The sequence below is a fragment of the Oncorhynchus nerka genome, linkage group LG21 (genome assembly GCF_034236695.1).
Source record: "Oncorhynchus nerka isolate Pitt River linkage group LG21, Oner_Uvic_2.0, whole genome shotgun sequence".
NCBI classification, from domain to species: Eukaryota; Metazoa; Chordata; class Actinopteri; order Salmoniformes; family Salmonidae; genus Oncorhynchus; species Oncorhynchus nerka.
Window position 1 is genome coordinate 7,469,829 of NC_088416.1, and position 21,388 is coordinate 7,491,216.

General features: G+C 45.2%; 1 protein-coding gene across 1 annotated transcript in view; it reads right to left on the reverse strand.

Moving 5' to 3' along the window:
• Positions 1-4,592: 4,592 nt before the first annotated feature.
• Positions 4,593-21,388, reverse strand: part of LOC115103754 (junction plakoglobin-like) — a 29,083-nt gene continuing 12,287 nt past the window's right edge. Inside the window, exons 2-15 of the mRNA XM_029624661.2 lie at positions 13,278-13,333; positions 12,680-12,850; positions 12,180-12,433; positions 10,186-10,424; positions 9,809-10,010; positions 9,289-9,433; positions 9,019-9,122; positions 8,485-8,823; positions 7,767-7,919; positions 7,515-7,634; positions 7,249-7,399; positions 6,224-6,345; positions 5,836-5,878; positions 4,593-5,520 (exon numbers count right to left, since the gene is read on the reverse strand). Coding sequence (XP_029480521.1) covers positions 5,390-5,520; positions 5,836-5,878; positions 6,224-6,345; positions 7,249-7,399; positions 7,515-7,634; positions 7,767-7,919; positions 8,485-8,823; positions 9,019-9,122; positions 9,289-9,433; positions 9,809-10,010; positions 10,186-10,424; positions 12,180-12,433; positions 12,680-12,850; positions 13,278-13,290 — 2,187 coding nt within the window. The 5' untranslated portion in view covers positions 13,291-13,333 and the 3' untranslated portion in view covers positions 4,593-5,389. The remainder of the gene's footprint in view (positions 5,521-5,835; positions 5,879-6,223; positions 6,346-7,248; positions 7,400-7,514; positions 7,635-7,766; positions 7,920-8,484; positions 8,824-9,018; positions 9,123-9,288; positions 9,434-9,808; positions 10,011-10,185; positions 10,425-12,179; positions 12,434-12,679; positions 12,851-13,277; positions 13,334-21,388) is intronic.

The following is a 21,388-nucleotide window of genomic DNA, read 5'->3' on the forward strand; positions in this document are numbered from 1 at the left end:
TCTGTCCATGCGAACAGACATGTCTGTTGATCCTCCTTTCAACTTCCAAGACAGAAAAAATATCTACTGATCAATAGTTCTGCTCATTTGTTTCTAATCAATATTTTTGAAGCAAAGAGTAAATCACCAACTTCCTGTAGTTTTATGAGTTACACGGAACGTGCTTCTTTACAGGGCCCAGCATCAGAGACCATACACAGCTGTCTGTCCAAGAACAGGGACCAGTCAATGGAACTTCAAGAACACTTCAGGAATGGGAACCCTTGGGCATGCGTAAGAATTTATCACGGTTCCCTCTTTTATCGTCTTTATGTCTCCACATTAAAGCATGAAGTCGGGACTCACTTATGTTTGACTGTAGGTCTAAGTTGTCTGCTGACAGGATCCAACAGGAGACAATACCCCTGGACTTTAAGAGGGACTGATCAATGGCTCATCCTAAAACACAATTCAGGGAGGAAGGCATTTCTACCGATCAAAGGTGAGTGCTTTAGATCTTAGAGCTAGACAGACAATTGCTGTATTCCACCATGTGCCAGATGATCATCGATAAGGTAGCACTTGTGATGCGTGTTATGTCATGTGTGCAGAGATCAGAGTCAGACATTCCCCGTGGCCAGTCCACGGCAGACGTGTCCTCCATATTCAAGGTGAGCTGGCTCATGTCTTACAGTTAAAAGTGAATGGATAGTTGTTTGATATCTTTGTGACCTTTAACCTCTGTAGTATTTAAACCAAGGCTCAAGGTCCAACCAGGAAATACAAATGATTAAATGTTCAAATAAATAATGTTCTTTACATATTAAGACCTATTCCAGTTGGTTGAAGACCAAGTCATCACATTTGTAAAGAGTGAATTAAAGTCCAAATCACCCAGAATGCTCTGACAGTCAGGAGGTGGTGGTGTACAGTGAAGATGAGAACCAGGAGAGCAGTGCCAGAGAGGGGGCTCTGAAGATCACACTGCACATCCTGAGGAACATGAAACCAGAACGAGCTCGCTGAAACAGTGGAGAACAGTAAGATCTTTAATGTTCAATTTTAAAATGCCCACAAAGTTGGATACAAAAATACGTAGTGAAAGTACTATGCCTTTATTAGTATTCTTCAAAGTACATTTGTCATTTTCAGATCGTTTAGGTGAGCTTGTGGTGAGTAAACTTTAAAAAAGGAAGTTTGAATGTGTGTTTGAAGGAATGGCTACACAAGGAAACCCAACACTTCTCAATAAGATCTACACAGAGCTCTGCATTCAGAGGGTGGAAGTGGAGAGGTCAATAATGAACATGAGGTGAGACCGATTGAGACAGCATCCAGGAGATCAGCAATACAAAAGAGACACCGACCAAATGCCACGACATCTTTGAACCCTTACCTGAGCAAGACAAACGCATCAGAACTGTCCTGACCAAGGGAGTTGCTGACATTGGCAGAACAGTCTCTGCGCAGAAGTTCATTCTGGACTGGGCTGAAGGAAAAGCCATTCAAGATATCCAGATGATATTTTGACTTCCTTTTCGAGAGTGGAATTGGAGTCCAATCTCAGACTTCAACAAGTACAAAGTACTGTTTGTCTTTGATGGTCTGGATGAGTGTCGACTTCCAGAACAACGAGATCTGGTGTGATGTTACAAAGTCGACCTCAGTGGGCGTGCGGCTGACAAACCTCATTCGGGGGAATCTGCTTCCCTCTGCTCACATCTGGATAACCTCCCAGCCAGCAGCTGCTAGTCGCGTGTTGACCAGGTGACAGAGATGAGGCTTCAATGACCCACAGAAGGATTTACTCCAGGAAGAAAAATCAGTGACAAGAGACTAGCCAGCAAAATCATTACACGCCTGAAGTCTTTCAGGAAGCCTCTCCATCATGTGCCACATACCAGTCTTCAGTTGCATTTCAGCTACAGTTCTGGAGGCTGTTGCGTGAAACAGAGTCCAGAGATGCTGAAGGCCCTGACTCAAATGTATTCACACTTCCTGAACTGTAACATATGGCAAAAAAAAAAAAAAAAAAATATCCAAAGAGACCAGATAATGCTGAGACATATTCACAACTGGGAAAAGGGCAATCGGATCTCCTATGAAGGAGACCTGGAAGAATGTGGCATTGCTGTTACAGAAGCATCAGTGCACTCGGCCCTCCGGAGAGGGGTGCGCCCTCGGCCCTCCGGAGAGGGGTGCGCCCTCGGCCCTCCGGAGAGGGGTGTGGGTTGTTCCAGGAGAAGGTGTACTGCTTTGTGCATTTCAGCATCCGGAAGTTTCTTGCCACTGTCTGTGTTTGACATTCAACAACGAGAATGTCAACCTCGTGGTTGAACAGGAAACGAGCAGAAATCTTCTGACATCTGAAGAGACGCCTGCAACCATCGTCCACAAGAAAGCAGTGGACAAGGCCTCGGTGTAAAAATGGACACCTGGACTTGTTCTTCTGCCTCCTCCTCCGCCTCTCACTGGAACCCAACCAGACTCTCTTACGGTCCCTACTAACAAAGACTAGAATCGGGTCAGAACAATGGAGGAAACAGTCAAGTACATCAAGGAGAAGCATCAATCTGTTCCACTGTCTGAATGACCATTCTCTAGCGAAAGGAGATCCAAACCTACCTTAGCTCAGGAAGTCTTTCCGAGGCCAAACTCTCACCTGCCCAGTGGTCTGATTTGGCATTTGTGTTGCTGACATCAGAAGAAGAGCTGGATATGATTGACCTAAGGAAATACTGCAAATCAGGTCTTTTGAGGCGTTTTGACTATGATCAAAGCCTCCCGAACAGCTCTGAGTACCTGGTGATTTTAAAAGCTCTTCATTAGATATGATACATTTCCAACAAAACAAAAGGTACATTTTTATTGCATGGAGAGTGTACCACCTCACCTTCCAATGGATTAAAAACCTACAAATATTTTTGTTGATCATGTAAGTAATTCCTCTTCAAACTGAAAGGATGTAACCTCACGGAATGATGCTGTGAGACGCTGGCCTCCGCTCTCAGCTCAAACCTGAGATAGATGGATCTGAGTGACAATGACTTGCAGAATTCACGAGTGAAGCTGCTCTCTGCTGGATTGGAAAGTCCAGACTGCAAATTTGAGACACTCCGGTTTAGGAAATTCAGTTTGACGTTAAAATGACTAAAGTGAACTAACTCACATTTTAAGCATCAAATGGTTTGTTACCATCTTTTCACTCAGCGTGGATCGAGACGGACCTCGAATGGGTTTTGAGAAGGAGACGGTGTGGATCATGATGCAGAACACTGGATAAAATCTGGCCTAAGAAAATGTGTTGAATTTCTCTCTTGAAAGCTGCACACACACAAATTACTCAGTGAGAATACTTGAAAATGTTTTCGTTGGATAGAAAGATTAAATGACAGTGATTAAAAATACTAATCGTGTCCTTCGGTCTCTCCATTAGATGCCTGTGTAAAGAGGGTCTGAATAGACACAGTTATTGAGAAGAAATGGGAGTGACGGAAAAAAATCGTCAGGAGTGGAGCGGTTGGGGACTGTTGGCTTGGACGTAATGACAAATCCCGGAGTTTGCGATGCTTTGACAAGTTACGTCGCCTGCCATAATGCTAGTATTGCTTTCCCTGCTACCTCGTCTTATTTGAACAGAGTAGGAGTGTACCTGGACTGGCTGGCTGGCACGCTGTCCTTCTACAGCGTCTCCTCTGGTACACTGACCCATCTGCGTACATTTTCTGACCCTCTTTACCCAGGGTTTGGAATGACAGCGTGTGCGTGTCAGGTAGAGCAGCCTCCCATTTGTAACTCAGGCCAGAATTCCATCATTGCAGGTAGTTGATTTTTGCATTGCGGTTTTATAAGTAGATTTGCGTTGCAGAAATTATACAGAAATCAGTAGTCCCGTACTACCTAGTTTTAGCTGAAGCTCTGGTAGGATGTTTTGACCGTTACCACCCCTTCTATATTTATCTGGAGAATTCCTTTGGTCGTCATTGCTGTAACACAATTTCAGTGACCGTAACCAATTAAATAGCATTCATTTTTTTCTGCTCTGCTTCACCTACAGCAAATACAATATTTGGTTTTGTTCAATTTAGGAGTTAAGCGTCCTGAGTGAGACAATTGTAATAATGTTTATCTGGAATACAATTCTAAATTGTGCCCAGACCACAGCCTTAAATGACACCCGTAATTTAAGAAATCATTTAGGGTACATGTTGCACATTAATGTAGGCTAATTTAGTATTATAAAATCACGTGCTATAGCCAGGTCTCTGGGCTTGTTGAACATGTTGCATGGGCTCCGGGTTTCTCAGCAGACCACTAGATGGAGCCACAAACCATTTTATGCAGTGAAAATTCCTCAAAACAATGTGACCGTTTTAGGCTGAGAGACTACTGAAAATGTTCTCGCTAGATAGTGATGCAAGTAACTCCTACCGTCCCATGAAGAGTGGCGGTTCTGACTTCAGCAGAACTAGCTATGTATCATCATTGGATAAAGAGTACTTTCCCTAAATTTGGGTAGGAAAGATTTGCTGTACAGAGCAACAAAAAAACAGTATGGCATTGCCCCAGATATACAGTATTTCCCAGACAGTAAAATCAATACCCAGCCTGCCTGTACTTTAATATATTCTTTATTTTCTTAAACAAAAATTGAAGTAAAAACCTTTTCTGTAGAAAGACAAATTCCCTGTCAGTAGCGTTCCACCTAAGGTTCTTGATTTAGGGCCAGTAGACTCCCCCTATTGGCTTCCCTTCTACTGTGAGTCAATATAAGTATATTACACCACTGAGTCAGTATTAACTCCTTACTAGCTCATGAATTAACTCATGCAGACTTTCGAGAAACACAGTTGGAAAAACGTTAACAGCAAATAGTATTAAAAGAAACCGTTACACAGAAAGAAAGCATGTGAGCAGTACAATACACATTGTCCAGTCACCTCTGGCAGTGTTTTCAACTAGCTTTGAAAAAAACATTTAAAAAGGAAGCTACATGATTATCGTCACAAAATAAAATCTCTTTGGCATCGATTACCCACCGAAAAGCGCACAACAACCTTGAAGCGTCCTCGACTAAAAACCGGTGCATCATCAATATTATGCTTAGAAAACAGATGGCAAGCCCTGTTAGATTCGGAGTCCCACAAGTCAGTGATAATTGCATATACTACATCGAGGTGAGCGGAGACCGATTGACATCCCTCCATTTGAAGGTTCTGTGTGATTGCTTCTTCCTCCCTTCAGTGGTATGTAGAGAGAACAGCATCTTTATTTTTAAAAAGTGGTGTGACTTGTTTTTAGAATAATAGGTGCATGTAACTAAAGGCTGCTCGGTCTTTCGTGTATCTGCGCGCTTGACAATAAGGGCGCGTGTACATTTGTCTATTGGCTGTATGCACGGACCGTTGTCCTAATAGCGCTCAGCATATCCCGGTTGCCTCATGCCGCCGTTCTGGTACTCGACATCGGACATCCCCATCTCGCCTTCCATGGGCATGTCAGCAGGGTAGTCTACATAATGGGGGTAGCCTGCATCCAGCTCTGAAACACACACACACACACACACACACATACTTAGATCAACACTTTACAAAACATTAAGTTATCTGGAGATGATACTCTTATTTCAATCATAAAACAGGGGGGGGGCTCACTTTTAACATGGTTGAAGTTACATAGATCAATTGCTTTCTCTCTCCTTAATACAGTATAATCATGCCAGAAATTCAAATATAGCAAAGCAATACATTTAACTTTATAGTGACCATCTGGCACATGAACCCACAGAGCCACAGCCAGCGTTCTGTTCTGCCCCATGTCAGTATGAGCACCTTTCTGCCAGAGTGAGTTACTCACCGTCGGCTGCGTAGCCTGCCTCCATGGGGACAGCGTTGTGGGCCTGGGGAGGGGGTCACGAGAGGTGAAAGGTCAAAGTCAAGTCAGCGAGTTGCCCATATATGGACGACAGAAACCGTGTCAAACTGCCAACACTGTCACCTGTTTTCTTAACCTGCATTATCTACCTTTCTCTAAATACAAAATATTACACTGCCATTTTACAGAAACTAAAATACTTCACATGTAAGAATCGCCGAAAAATGTAATATATGCATTTTTATCAATGTTAAATTACCGCTCGAAGCAAAGCATTTTCTTCAGTTAAACCGCAATTTGTTATTAGATCCTGCAGTGGCTCCCTCCTCGCCACAGAGGGCGCTAGAGGCCGAGCATAGCTCCCACTCACCATTTCCCAAGCGGCGGGGTCGTGCTTGAACAGGGAGTGCGTGAGCTCCACGGACACACGCTTCTTGTAGTCGGAGTTCTTGTCCTCGGAGATGCGGAAGAGAACGGCGGCTGCGTAGGTGGCTGGGGGGGAGGAGCAAGGTTATCACACGGACATATTGATTGGCTGACACAGTAAGTCAATCTACTCCCAAGTTCTGAGAGGATGTATCAGGGGGAATCAAATGGCTGCAGTGTGCAATGCTACTTCTCAATCCTGGTGTCATTCAACAATTGAGTTAAGAGATCAGATATGACCCAGACTCAATAATGGGTCAATTAAGTGCGAGAGAGATGAAAACCAGCAGAGACTTACACCCGTTGAGGTTCCACTGGTTTATGGAAATGTAGCCCATTACACAGTCAGACAACAACAAAAAAAGCATTCTCTTCCAGGTAATAACTACCTCTCAAATGGAGCCAAACAACGACCTCTGAATCTATCTGCAAGGCCCTCCAGCGGGTGGTGATGACGGCCCAGTGCATCACTGGTACCGCGCTCCTACCTATTTAGGACATCTACTGGAAACGGTGCCCGAGGAAGGCATGCAGCGTCATCAAGGACGCCACAAATCCCATCACGAGCTGTTCTCTCCCTTTCTGTCCAGCAGACGGTATTGGATCACGAGGTCTGATGCCAACAGGCTCAGAGACAGTTTCTAACTACAAGCCATCAGACTGCTGAACACTTGAACTGGTCTGAGTCTCCGCACCCCCCCCATCCCCAAAACTTGTAAATATTGGACTATAGATTGCGCCTTCCTGTATTTTACTTACGCTAAAATGTTTATTCTACTGAACCATTTACTTTGTTTGTATTCGTATTGTTGCTGCATTGTAGAGAAGGAACCCACAAGTAGGCATTTCGCTGGACGATATCTGCCATTCGTGTACCGTACAACTAATAAAAATGTTAAAACGTGAAACTAGTGACGCATCTATTGCAAATCCTGATTTTTGATGTGGTTTTAAGAGAAGTGGTCTCACCGATGCCCTCGTTGTTGGAGTGCAGCAGCTCCATGAGCGGCGCGGAGGCTCCCTCTGCGTCGATCATCTCCGCAGACTGCTTGTCCAGGGCCAGCTCACACAGAGCCCCCGCTGACACGCGCTTCACGTTCTCCACTGGAGAGTACAGCAGCTAGGTAGGAGGAGGGAGACGATGGTTAACACACACAATCTACAGGAGACATAAGCAGCAACAGAGATATTGCCGTCTTAAAAGCAAGAAACGTATGAGATTAAAAAAAGCTTACCTGTACAAAGAGTGGGATGGTCTGCATGCTGGCGATCTCTCCCCTGTTGATGGGGTCTCTGGCCATGATGTGCAGGGCCCCTGTGCATCCCTCCACGATCTCCTCCATCCTCACGCCATCCTGAGAGAGTGCGAGAAAGCAAGAGTCAGTAACAAAAAGAGACTAGGGAGGTTAAGAATAACGGTTGGATACATTTATTTATATACATATATATTTATTTTTTAAAGTCAATAGATCTGTTTCTACATCTACCTGGTATGTCTGCTGTGCGGCGGAGCCGTGTTTCTGGGCGTCCTGGTGGGCTTTGAGCAGCAGATTGACCAGGCGTGGGATGGCCCCGGCGTCTCTCAGAGGGGTCTGGTTGTCTGGGCACAGTGCCAGGTTACGGATCAGACCAACCACAGCCTGAGGACAAGAGAGAGGCGGGGTTAGAGAGATGCCATTTTGATTAGTGAGCACAAAGAAAGCAAAAACAATTTTGGTTAGAGACTGTTAGTTTTACAAAGATCACCCATCTCATCATCGTTTACAGTTTCTCTCGCGATGCCATTTCTCTCCCTCTCCCCGTTCTCTATGTAGCTTCTTCCTCATCCCTCATTTTCCTTCTTCCATCACAACCTTGTCTTCCTCTTTCCATCTCTCCTTAAGCCTCCTACTTCTCACCTCATAGCGAATTAAGCAGCCGGTTATGTGAATGGTTAGCCCTCTCCCTGGGCAACCATCTGTCAACTATTCATCTCTCTATCCCACAACCCCTCACTCTTTCTCCCCCGCTCACCTTGGTGACAGGCCAGTAGTAGGGCTGGTTGTCCCTCTATACACCCCTCCATCCTGCCTCTCACCTTGATGACAGGCCAGTAGTAGGGCTGGTTGTCCCTCTATACACCCCTCCATCCTGCCTCTCACCTTGATGACAGGCCAGTAGTAGGGCTGGTTGTCCCTCTATACACCCCTCCATCCTGCCTCTCACCTTGATGACAGGCCAGTAGTAGGGCTGGTTGAGCAGCTTGACGATCGCGGGAATGCCATAATGCATGCGCACGGCATTCTGGGCCACCTCGGCGTCGGAGTGGCGCGACGTCAGGTGACGCAGGGCGCACACGGCCGGCTCCGCCACGTCCTCCTTCTCTCCCGCCCTCAGGACGGCGTGGATGAGCGCCTCGATGCCGTTGCCCTGGGTGACCATGGCCTTGTTGCGAGCGTTGTTGCAGGTGAGGTTGGAGAGGATGCCAGTGGAGCAGGTGAGCATGTTGACGTCGTCAGAGCTCAGGAGACCAACGAGAGTCTGAAGGAGACTGTCCAGACCCTCCTAGAGAGAGACAGAGAGTTTAGTTCATCTGTAGTATATTAGTGGTTCTTAAACACATGGCTGTTGCAATAAATAAGAACATTTACAGTAAATGCAAGTGAGGTTAAAAGGTCAAAGGTTAGGACAAGTGAGAGAAGCAGACAGCAGGGTGGAAACAGTCTATATGGCTCTAGGTTGGAAGGTAGGAGTTCTCACCTGTTTCGTGGCGGCGTCAGACAGGTTCCTCAGGGTCCACAGACAGTTCTGCATCAGACGCTGACTGGAGCCTGTCAGGTGCATCCCCAGAGCCTGCATCCCACCTGACAGAGGGAAACAGAGAGAGGGATAGATAATCTCTTTTCTAACTCCTTTAACTGCAAAATATGTACATCCTTCATAATCTCATAGCATTACAACTGAGGGGAAAAAAATACAATTTCTATTAATTAAAACCAGTGTCGCTCGTTGCAAATCTAATACACTTACCAGCATCCACGATGGCAGGTTTGTTGCTGGGGCAGACAGAGAGAACTTTGAGCACGCGGCTGGTGGTCCACAGGAGCTTCTCATAGCTGTAGTTCCTCATGATGTGGACCAGGCCCTCCGGACCACTGTTAGCCAGGATGATCAGCTGAGAGAGGGATGATGGGGAAAAATGGAGTTTAAACCATATGAATCAAGCAATAGCATTTCTATGAGCAGCAAAGTGTGGACATTCACTTTTAGTCCAGCTCGTGACATGTTTGGATGTGCCCAATTCCTCGTTTTTCCAGTAGGGGTTTAGGCATTACAAGGTTAACATCTTCAAAAGGGTCAAAATGTATCACTCCTGTCCAAACATGCACTTACCCATTAAACCACAGGCAAGACATCCCTACCGGGCCACACCTGTCTCATATCCACACATGCTCATAAGCGTGCAGTCACAGAATTACTATGGCAGCCACACCCATGCCAACACAGGGCAATCATTCAAACACACTGTCATTCACCCCCACACACACACCTTGCTCTCCTGGTTGCCGTAGGACAGCAGCTGCAGGCAGTCGGTGGTGATGGCCAGGAACTTGGGGTTGCTCTTCTTCAGCAGAGGCACCATTCGCTGCAGTCCGTCGGCCAGGCGCACCGCCATCTTGGCTCCCTCCTGGTGCAGTAGCAGGTTGTGGAGGGTGGTGATGGCATAGAACAGCACAGACTCCATGGGAGAACTGACAGAGGGTGAGAGTTACCGTAAGGATTTCCAGAGATGAACATAGTAAGACTCATAATGAACTGTTAAAATGCTTTGTCAATAGAAGGCCACAAAATAAAAAAAGGCCACAAAATAAGGGAGTTGCGAGAATGAGAGGATGCACTCCCACACGCAGTCCATCAGACTCTTACCTGAGCATGCGGACCAGGGCAGGGATGCCCCCGCACTTGAAGATGGAGAGCAGGCCCTCTCTCTGGTGGGACAGGTTGTGGAGGATGCTGGCTGTAGCCCGGGCTGTCTCCATGTCCCCGGTGTTCTGCATGGCCCGCACCACCGCCGCCACCATCTGGGGGGACGCCATCAGCGCCCGGCGAGACGCCTCCTTGCGGGTCAGCTGGTTGACGATCAGGGAGGCTTTGTTGACTACCACCTGGAAGACCGTAGAGGGGGGTTTGGTTCGTTTGAATGGAGGGAAAAATGCAGAGATATTGACTATTGGAGAAGTACAGCAATGTGAATGAATGACAGCCAGGTTGACTACCACCTGTGATTACTAGTGGTAAATAACATGAACGAATGAGTGATTGAACGAATCAATGTCTAAATGACAAGGGTGGATTGATGGCTAGATGCCGAGGGTAGATAAAAGAAACATGCATAGCAGGGTTGTGCTCTTTTCAGAATTGAAAATTCTTCAAATTCCAATTCAACTGAAGTAGTAAACATGGTTCAGAATTGCAATTCAAACGAATTCAAGGAAATTGAAATTAAATAATGGCTCTTCTATTCTATAATGGTGTAGTCAAATATACAGTTGAAGTCGGGAAGTTTACATACACCTTAGCCAAATACATTTAAACTCCGTTGGTCACAATTCCTGACATTTAATCCTAGTAAAAATTCCCCGTCTTAGGTCAGTTAGGATCACCACTTTATTTTAAGAATGAAACGTCAGAATTATTTATTTCAGCTTTTATTTCTTTCATCACATTCCCAGTGGGTCAGATGGTTTCGTACACTCAATTAGTATTTGGTAGCATTGCCTTTACATTGTTGATCTTGGGTCAAATGTCTTGGGTAGCCTTCCACAAGCTTCCTACAATAAGTTGGGTGAATTTTGGCCAATTCCTCCTGACAAAGCTGGTGTAACTGAGTCAGGTTTGTCAGCCTCCTTGCTCGCACACACTTTTTCAATTCTATTCACAGATTTTCTATAGGATTGAGGTCAGGGCTTTGTGTTGGCCACCGATACCTTGACTTTGTTGTCCTTAAGCCATTTTGCCACAACTTTGGAAGTATGCTTGGGGTCATTGTCCATTTGGAAGACCCATTTGTGACCAAGCTGTAACTTCCTGACAAATGTATTGAGTTGTTGCTTCAATATAGCCACATACTTTTCCTGCCTCATGATGCCATCTATTTGTGAAGTGCACCAGTCCCTTCTGCAGCAAAGCACCCCCACAACAGGATGCTGCCACCCCCGTGCTTCACGGTGTTCTTTGGCTTGCAAGCCTCCCCCTTTTCCTCCAAACATAACGATGGTCATTATGGCCAAACAGTTCTATTTTTGTTTCATCAGACCAGAGGACACTTCTCCAAAAAGTACAATCTTTGTCCCCATGTGCAGTTGCGAACCATAGTCTGGATTTTTATGGAGGTTTTGGAGCAGTGGCTTCTTCCTTGCTGAGCGGCCTTTTATGTCGATATAGGACTCATTTTTACTGTGGATATAGATTATTTTGTACCCGTTTCCTCCAGCATCTTCACAAGGTCTTTTGTTGTTGTTCTGGGATTGATTTGCACTTTTCGCACCAAAGTACTTCATCTCCAGGAGACAGAATGCGTCTCCTTCCTGAGCGGTATGACGTCCACGTGGTCCCATGGTGTTTATACTTGCTTACTATTGTTTGTACATATGAAAGTGATACCTCCAGGCTTTTGGAAATTGCTCCCAAGGTCTACAAAAACATTTCTGAGGTCTTGGCTGATTTTTGATGTCAAGCAAAGAGTTTGAAGGTAGGCCTTGAAATACATCCATTGGTCCACCTCCAATTGAGTCAAATTATGTCAATTAGCCTATTAGAAGCTTCTAAAGCCATGACATCATTTTCTGGAATTTTCCAAGCTGTTTAAAAGGCACAGTCAAAGACGCAAAGACAGACGTATCAAACAACCCGTACTGTACCTGGTCCTCATCATTGAGCAGCTTGGTGAGCTCGGGGATGGCGCGCGTGGCCAGCTCGGCGTCGTCCTGGTAGTTGATGAGGTGGACGATGGCCGTCTTGAGGAGCTGCGAGGGCTCAGCCAGCCGCTGGACATTGGTCATCTGGGACGGGTCAGTCTGGGTGGACAGGATGGTCGTGCCCTCCATCACAGTCTCTGGGAACATGGCCGCCCGGACACGCTGGGCCCGGGTCAGGGCATACTGAGACTCCACTTCTACAGGGAGGGGAGAATGCTGTGGTTTGTATTTTTAGATGTTGGGTTTGAATGATAGTTTAGTATTAAGCAGTAATAAGGTGTGTGTGTGTGTGTGTGTGTGTGTGTGGTGTGTGTGTGTGTGTGTGTTTTAACTCCATGGTCCTAAGTGACACAGTGCATGTTAGCAGCAGGTTGTATTTTTGAATGTTTGTTTATGTCAATTTGAGAGTGTGTATTCAAAGCACTAAACTGCGCGCGTCTCACCAGCAGGGTTCTCTGAGACGACGGTGGTGGTGACGGTGCTGTACTGCTTGGTGCTGTACTCGGTCCCGTCGTCATCGGTCCTCACTGTGGTGGCTCCTGACTGGATCCCAGAGTCCCCGGCGTAGTAGGTCTGCTGCCACTCTTTCACCTTCACCCTCCCGTCATTGCCCACTACGGAGGGAAGGAGGGCAGAGAGGTTAGACTGGAAGTGCACTTTGAAGTTATATATTATCCATGTTCAACACACTTGTTAGTGCCCTCAGGGCGCGCCCACTACAGAGGGAAAGAGGGGAGATCTGTGGGGTTATTATGGACTGCACTTAGAATAATAGCTGACACTCTTGTTAACGCACTAGGAGGGAGAGCACAGAGGGGTTACTAGAGACAACACTGCACTTGGAAGTTACCTATTATGCATCTAACATGCTTGTTAATTGCACTAAGGGGAAGACATTGTGTTCAGTTGAACAAAGGAGAGGAAGGAATATGAGGGAGAGGAGGAATTAAGAGAAGAGGAAGAAAACAAAGGAAGAAATCTAAAAAATAAAAATAAAGGTTGTGTAAGGGGGAGAACAATATAGTCAGATTATGAACCCACTCTGCATTTCCATGGTGGCCTCCTGGGCTCAAACCAACAACAATGGAGGAGAAGACCTGAAAGACAAAAAAAAAAAGAAGAGAACATTTAGGTAATTCTTTTATCTTCCACATTTTGCCTCAAATTACAATCATACCACTCAATTATTTTACAGTTTGCCATCTTTATTCTTCTAACCTGTCTTTAAAAAAAAAAAGAGGTAAATATGAATTATGCCGTTAGTTAAAATACATCTTATTTCATACTCTCTCCCCCAGGTAAGAGTACAGATAGGTGAATGAATGCCCTCCCTCTGAACAGTGCCAGAAATGACAACACCGAATCAAAGGCTGCTGGGATAGGAGCGGAGGGGGCAGAGAGACAGCTGCAGGACAGGAATGCCAACTGCTAAGCCCCCGCGGCCTTTAACCCCGGGCTGAGCCTCCGCCTATACATACGGCTGTGGGAGCTAGACACCTGCCTGCCTGCCGACTGACAGTACCAGCTCCCAGAACCCGCTAGACGGGTTTCTCATGTGTGAGAAAGTAAGTAGTCATTCATACACACCCTATTCCTCCTAAGACAACAACCTTTATGGTGAACACACACGCACACACAATTCCTCCTCAAAATGCCACACCTTCTTCACCTGTAAATACAGGCCCAATGGTTTATGGCCATTTATCACTGGCTGATTTAACCATTTCAAAACACTCCCACCTCAGTTCTTTTTCAACCCTTATCAAGTCATTTTTCCCGGCAGTACCTGTCTCTTATCTCCATTCTGCTCTCTCTCTCTCTCGTTGTGACCATCTATCATACACCTTGGCGCCGAAGAGGCGGATGCCCATTAATGCAGCCCTCCGCACCTCTCGGATTCAGAGGGGTTGGGTTAAATGCGGAAGACACAACTGACTAGGTATCCCCTGTTCCCCTGTTCCCTCCTGAAGTATCGTCATACGGATAAAGTGCATTCCTTCTGCCGTGTTGGTTTGGACCCTACCTACTCTTCCCCACTTAACTGATCCCTCAGTTGGCCCAACATGGTTTATCATTATGAAACCATTTAAATGCCGACTCATTCTGTTGCAGCCATGCTAGCTCTCCATTAACATTACATGGGGATATTAAAACCAATGCTATCTAACTGAATGTCTAGAATTAGACCAATAATCATAAAAGTTTCTTACAATTAAATGCATTTTTAAAAACTTTTTCTGTTTGGAGCCATTTTCCCAACGAGCAAAGGCCAAAGTGAGAGTGAGTGTGTCTCACATTGCACACATTCCTAATTCTGATGGTCTTCAGACTCAAAATAACCTCTGGTGCAGGAGAGAGCTGGTTGGAGGATGACCCACATCCACTCCTCAATATAAAACACTCAGTTTCACTGTGAACAAAACGTCACGACTTCTACACTCAACCCACCGCTCACTCAACACATGATCAATGATGGCTCGCTCATTGCAGTTAAATGCGATGGGAGTGGCACGTGATGTTAGTGGCCACTCTACAATGTCACCAGTGTGTGGTTCAGATGTTTGCGGTGATGGGAGTTACTGTGACTGAAGGGATGGGATTCTTTGCTGGGCACAGACATTACTGACATGCTGTGTGTGTGTAAACTGGATAGGATTGTGGGAGAGTCCGTGGGACGCATGCATGATACAAGAGTCAGGCTGTTTAGAGCCATTCTCCCAAAGAGCAAAAGCCAAGTGTGTGAGAGTGTGTCAACGTGTTCACACGTTTCTGTTTACGCGAATCTCATTTTTCATATGCATGAATGTAGCAGCTTGAGACGTCACACGATTCCACACGAATGCGCCATTCGTCCAAGATCAGCTAAGATGAATGATGCAGAAATCTTTTTTAAGTCGATGTTGCACTGCTATTTCTTACTCATACGAGAGTGGGTATTCATTTGACGCTTTTAAACCATTAGATTTACCTGCCTATTTCTAGACTCAGGCCGAAAATACATACAATATGAAATACTTCCTAAGGGAGGCATGACAGAGAGTCGCCTACAGATTCACTTGATATTGCCGTCACCGGAAAAGACTGACAAAATGTGTTTGTTTCCAAATATATGCAGCTATGGAAATGAGGTGGAGGGTTGAACTGACTACCGTACGGCAGGATGACAGGAATGAAGGAAAGCGGATCTACTTCCCACCTTGTAGTAGCTAGGAGAGAATGTGGCGAGCCGTGACAGCATGTTGTCCCCCGGGCGTGTTTGCACATGATGGGCGGATGCACTAACATTCCTGGCTACGGCTGCCTGTCCTCGTATGCAATCCAGGCATCTCCAGGTACTGCATTTGCATACATGTGATTATGACCTAATACAGTAAACAGTCAACATGTATCTATGAGCGTTACTATGCAAAAGCATATTCGTTTCATCTCATATAGGACTTTGTTTTAGACATCTAAATTGTCATCCCTCTGGAAATCACATTTAACTCATTGTTATTTTATGCCGCTCCGAAGTATTTTTTTTTGTACGTGCGAGAGAGTAGCACTACTGTACCAGCGTGCATAATAATCCTGGTCTGAAATGAGCCTGGAGCTGCTCTGTGGGTCTGTCAAGCCGTGAGCCTGTTACTGATGTGAGTGATCGTAGCACACCCTCCTGTGTTAGCCCCGGGGCTCAGAATGGGGGATGTGTGTGTGTGTGTTTAATGTTTCAATCTCTAGAACTGGAGAGTTGTCATGTGTTTCCCACAGAGACCAGGAGTGTAGTGGAGATGCCCGTATAATTGTGTATTTCTCACTAATGACCTTCCTGCGTTTTTCCCCCCAGGGTTCAGAGAGAAATTAGATTTTTGTGTGTGTCTGTTATTCTAGACCCTCCACCCAGAGAGCCCTCATGCATACTTATCTCACTAGCATTTGGAACAACAGACTGGTGAGTCACAGAAAAGTCACCACGTTGCCATGGGAGTGTCAGTGTGTGTGTAGTATGCATAGGTCTCACTCTAGGCCCTTAAGGAGGTACTGTGCCCATCTGAGCTCCATTGAGAACAGTCGAGTCACAGCCCAGTCAGCAAGCTACCTGACCTATGGGGGTTCACAGTGAACGGGGCGTTGGCCAAGAGGCATTTCTGTCTGAGCTTGCAGCTACACGTTACAGCTACAAGCTTACTCATCATGGACACAGAACATGTCTCCCACCTCTCCTACTCCCCATTTCTCTCTCGCTCTGTGTTAAAATAGAGGTGTGGCACGCATTTCTCCTTTTCCCAAGCTTGGGAGTGTCTTGTCTTTTCAACTGTACCAATTACCATTAGATAATAATGAATTAGATGACATTGAAAAAATAATGTCAAAATAGTAGGTATGCAGTCTATCCTGGTACCACACGCTTATATATATATATTTTTGTGTGAATCTGTGGCAGTGTTCTCCTGGGCAAGGCAGTGGGTTCAGACAATGAGTTCCGATTTAATTGTTGCGCTGTTGCGACACACCCCACATCGCCTTAGTAACAAAGACTTCAGTCACTCACACACACACTATACTGTTGACTATCTAGTCTATCAACTCTTCCTGGTTGTCCAATCAATCTTATTCTCACTTGCGTTTTTTGTAACACTGCAAACAGCCTCGGCAGTTTTGACCCTGACGGTACCAGACTGTAGATGGCTATGGTGATAAAGTTATGATATGATAGCAGAGAAGAACAGATAGGAGAGAGAGCGAGGGAGGCATGTTGAGTGTGTTTCTACAGTGTTCTGGGTGCTGGTAAAACATCAACAGACCTAGAACTTGTGGCTCCTTCACCAAATCCCCCCCATTAGGAAATGAAAAGTACAGATTCCTTGAGCTGTGTTGACCACAAGTTAAAAGTGGTAGTAGTATTGCAATATGTCGTCGGCTGACAGAACGACACTGTGTATACCTGAACACTGTTGCATCGTGGGTAGTGACCAGGAACTGCTGTTGGATTGCATGGTGTGTACATCGGGGTGGACTTTGCTCCTCGGCCCTGCATTCTAAGTAGTGTGGTTAGGTTAATGACCAATGGACTCACTCCCTCACTTCCTACTGTACCTTGATCCATTATTATTCAGCGCTGTACTAGGAGCTATTCTTTCCTTTTCCAAACCCCTGCCCTGGCCACCCCCTAACCAACTGGCAGGTGTCTTCACTGACATTTTCAACATGTCCCTGATTGAGTCTGTAATTCCAACATGTTTCAAGCAGACCACCATAGTCCCTGTGCCCAAGAAGGCAACCTGCCTAAATGACTACAGACCCGTAGCACTCACGTCCGTAGCCATGAAGTGCTTTGAAAGGCTGGTAATGGCTCACATCAACACCATTAACCCAGAAACCATAGTCCCACTCCAATTTGCATACCGCCCAAACAGATCCACAGATGATGCAATCTCTATTGCACTTCACACTGCCCTTTCCCACCTGGACAAAAGGAACACTTATGTGAGAATGCTATTCATTGACTACAGCTCAGCGTTCAACACCGTAGTGCCCTCAAAGCTCATCACTAAGCTAAGGATCCTGGGACTAAACAACTCCCTCTGCAACTGGATCCTGGACTTCCTAACGGGCCGCCCCCAGGTGGTGAGGGTAGGTAGCAACACATCTGCCACGCTGATCCTCAACACTGGAGCCCCCCAGGGGTACGTGCTCAGTCCCCACCTGTACTCCCTGTTCACCTACGACTGCATGGCCAGGCACGACTCCAACACCATCATTACGTTTGCAGACGACACAACAGTGGTAGGCCTGATCACCGACAAGGACGGGACAGCCTATAGGGAGGAGGTCAGAGACCTGGCCGGGTGGTGCCAGAATAACAACCTATCCCTCAATGTAACCAAGACTAAGGTGATGATTGTGGACTACAAGAAAAGGAGGACCGAGCATGCCCCCATTCTCATCGACGGCACTGTAGTGGAGCAGGTTGAGAGCTTCAATATCCTTGGTGTCCACATCACCAAACTAGAATGGTCCAAACACACCAAGACAGTCATGACAGTCTAATAAGATTTGGCATGGGTCCGGAGATCCTCAAAAAAGGTTCTACAGCTGCAACATCGAGAGCATCCTGACTAGAGGTTGGCCGATTAATTAGGGCCGATTTCAAGTTTATAACAATCGGTAATCTGCACTTTCGGACGTCAATTACATTGCATTCCATGAGGAAACTGCGTGGCAGGCTGACCACCTGTTATGCAAGTGCAGCAAGGAGCCAGGGTAAGTTGCTAGCTAGCATTAAACGTATCTTGTAAAAAAACAAATTAACCTTCACATAACTAGTGATTTAACTACACATGGTTGATCATATTACTAGGTTAACTAGCTTGTCCTGCATTGCATATAATCAATGCCGTGCCGGTTAATTTATCATCGAATCACAGCCTACTACGGCCATCTTTGGATGCTTTCACAAAAGCGCAAATGTTGCACGAATGTACCTGACCATAAACATCAATGCCTTTCTTAAAATCAATACACCGAAGTATATATTTTTAAACCTGCATATTTAGTTAAAATAAATTCATGTTAGCAGGCAATATTAACTAGGGAAAGTCGTCACTTCTCGTGTTCATTGCACGCAGAGTCAGGGTATATGCAACAGTTTGGGCCGCCTGGCTCGTTGCGAGCTAATTTGCAAGAATTTCACATAATTATGACCTAAAATTGAGGTTGTGCAATGTAACAGAAGTATTTAGACTTAGGTTTGCCACCCGTTCGATAAAATATGGAACAGTTCCGTATTTCAGAATAAGAGTTTTGTTTTCGAAATGATAGTTTCCAGATTTGACTATATTAATGACCAAAGGCTCGTATTTCTGTGTTTATTATATTATAATTAAGTCTATGATTTGACAGAGCAGTCTGACTGAGCGGTGGTAGGTGGCAGCAGGCTCGTAAGAATTCATTCAAACTTTACTGTGTTTGCCAGCAGCTCTTAGCAATGCTTGCTTCACACAGTGCTGTTTATGACTTCAAGCCTATCAACTCCTGAGATTAGGCTGGCAATACTAAAGTGCCTATTAGAACAAAATGGTGTAGAGATAAATAGTCGACGCGTCATAATTCCTATAATAACTACAACCTAAGACTTCTTAACTGGGAATATTGAACCACCAGCTTTCATATGTTCTCATGTTCTGAGCAAGGAACTTAAACGTCATCTTTTTTACATGGCACATATTGCACTTTTACTTTATTTAAACCTAATTGAGCATGTTTCATTATTTATTTTTGAGACTAAATAGATTTTATTTATGTATTATATTAAGTTAAAATAAGTGTTCATTAAGTATTGTTGTAATTGTCATTATTAAATTATATATATACACACACGGCCAAAATTTTGAAAATGACAAATATGAATTTTCAAAGTTTCCTGCTTCAGTGTCTTTAGATATTTTTGTCAGATGTTACTATGGAATACTGAAGTATAATTACAAGCATTTCATAAGTGTCAAAGGCTTTTATTGACAATTACTTGAAGTTGATGCAAAGACTCAATATTTGCAGTGTTGACCTTTCTTTTTCAAGACCTCTGCAATCCGCCCTGGCATGCTGTCAATTAAGTTCTGGGCCACATCCTGACTGATGGCAGCCCATTCTTGCATAATCAATGCTTGAAGTTTGTCACAATTTGTGGGTTTTTGTTTGTTCACCCGCCTCTTGAGGATTGACCACAAGTTCTCAATGGGAATAAGGTCTGGGGAGTTTCCTGGCCATGGACCCAAAATATGGGCCACTAAGTTATCACTTTTGCCTTATGGGAAGGTGCTCCATCATGCTGGAAAAGGCATTGTTCGTCACCAAACTGTTCCTGGATGGTTGGGAGAAGTTACTCTCTGAGGATGTGTTGGTACCATTCTTTATTCATGGCTGTGTTCTTAGGCAAAATTGTGAGTGAGCCCACTCCCTTGGCTCTTTTCTAGATGCCCCAAACAATCGGAAAGGGGATTCAGAGAAAAATGACTTTACCCCAGTCCTCAGCAGTCCAATCCCTGTACCTTTTGCAGAATATCAGCCTGTCCCTGATGTTTTTCCTGGAGAGAAGTGGCTTCTTTGCTGCCCTTCTAGACACCAGGCCATCCTCCAAAAGTCTTCACCTCACTGTGCGTGCAGATGCACTCACACCTGCCTGCTGCCATTCCTGAGCAAGCTCTGTACTGCCCCAATCCCGCAGCTGAATCAACTTTAGGAGACGTCCTGGCGCTTGCTGGACTTTCTTGGGCGCCCTAAAGCCTTCTCACAACAATTGAACCGCTCTCCTTGAAGTTCTTGATGATCCGATAAATGGTTGATTTAGGTGCAATCTTACTGGCAGCAATATCCTTGCCTGTGAAGCCCTTTATGTGCAAAGCAATGATGACAGCACATGTTTCCTTGCAGGTAACCATGTTTGACAGAGGAAGAACAATGATTCCAAGCACCACCCTCCTTTTGATGCTTCCAGTCTGTTATTCAAACTCAATCAGCATGACAGAGTGATCTCCTTGTCAACACGCACACCTGTGTTAACGAGAGAATCACTGACATGCCAGCTGGTCCTTTTGTGGCAGGGCTGAAATGCAGTGGAAATGTTTTTTGGGATTCAGGTCATTTGCATGACAAATAGGGACTTTGCAATTAATTGCAATTCATCTGATCACTCTTCATAACATTCTGGAGTATATGCAAATTGCCATCATACACACTGAGGCAGCAGACAGCAGAACATTTCCATTTGTGTCATTCTCAACTTTTGGCCACGACTGTATATATTTTTTAAATGGTCCTCCAATAATACTACCTCAATCAGCCTGACTAACCGGTGTCTGTGTGTAGCCTCGCTACTTTTATAGCCTCACTACTGTTTTTCACTGTCTTTTTACTGTTGTTTTTATTTCTTCACCTACCTATTGTTCACCGAATACCTTTTTTGCACTATTGGTTAGAGCCTGTAAGTAAGCATTTCACTGTAAGGTCTGCACCTGCTGTATTCAGCTCACATGACTAACTTTTGATTTGAACCCCACTATTCTTCCTGAGCTACTGGGATAGTTTGGAGGATTCTGATCTTGGGTCAGTTTTGCATTTCCCCCCACTAATGGTTAAGGTTAGGATTGGGGGAGGGGAATCTAACTCTAGAGCAT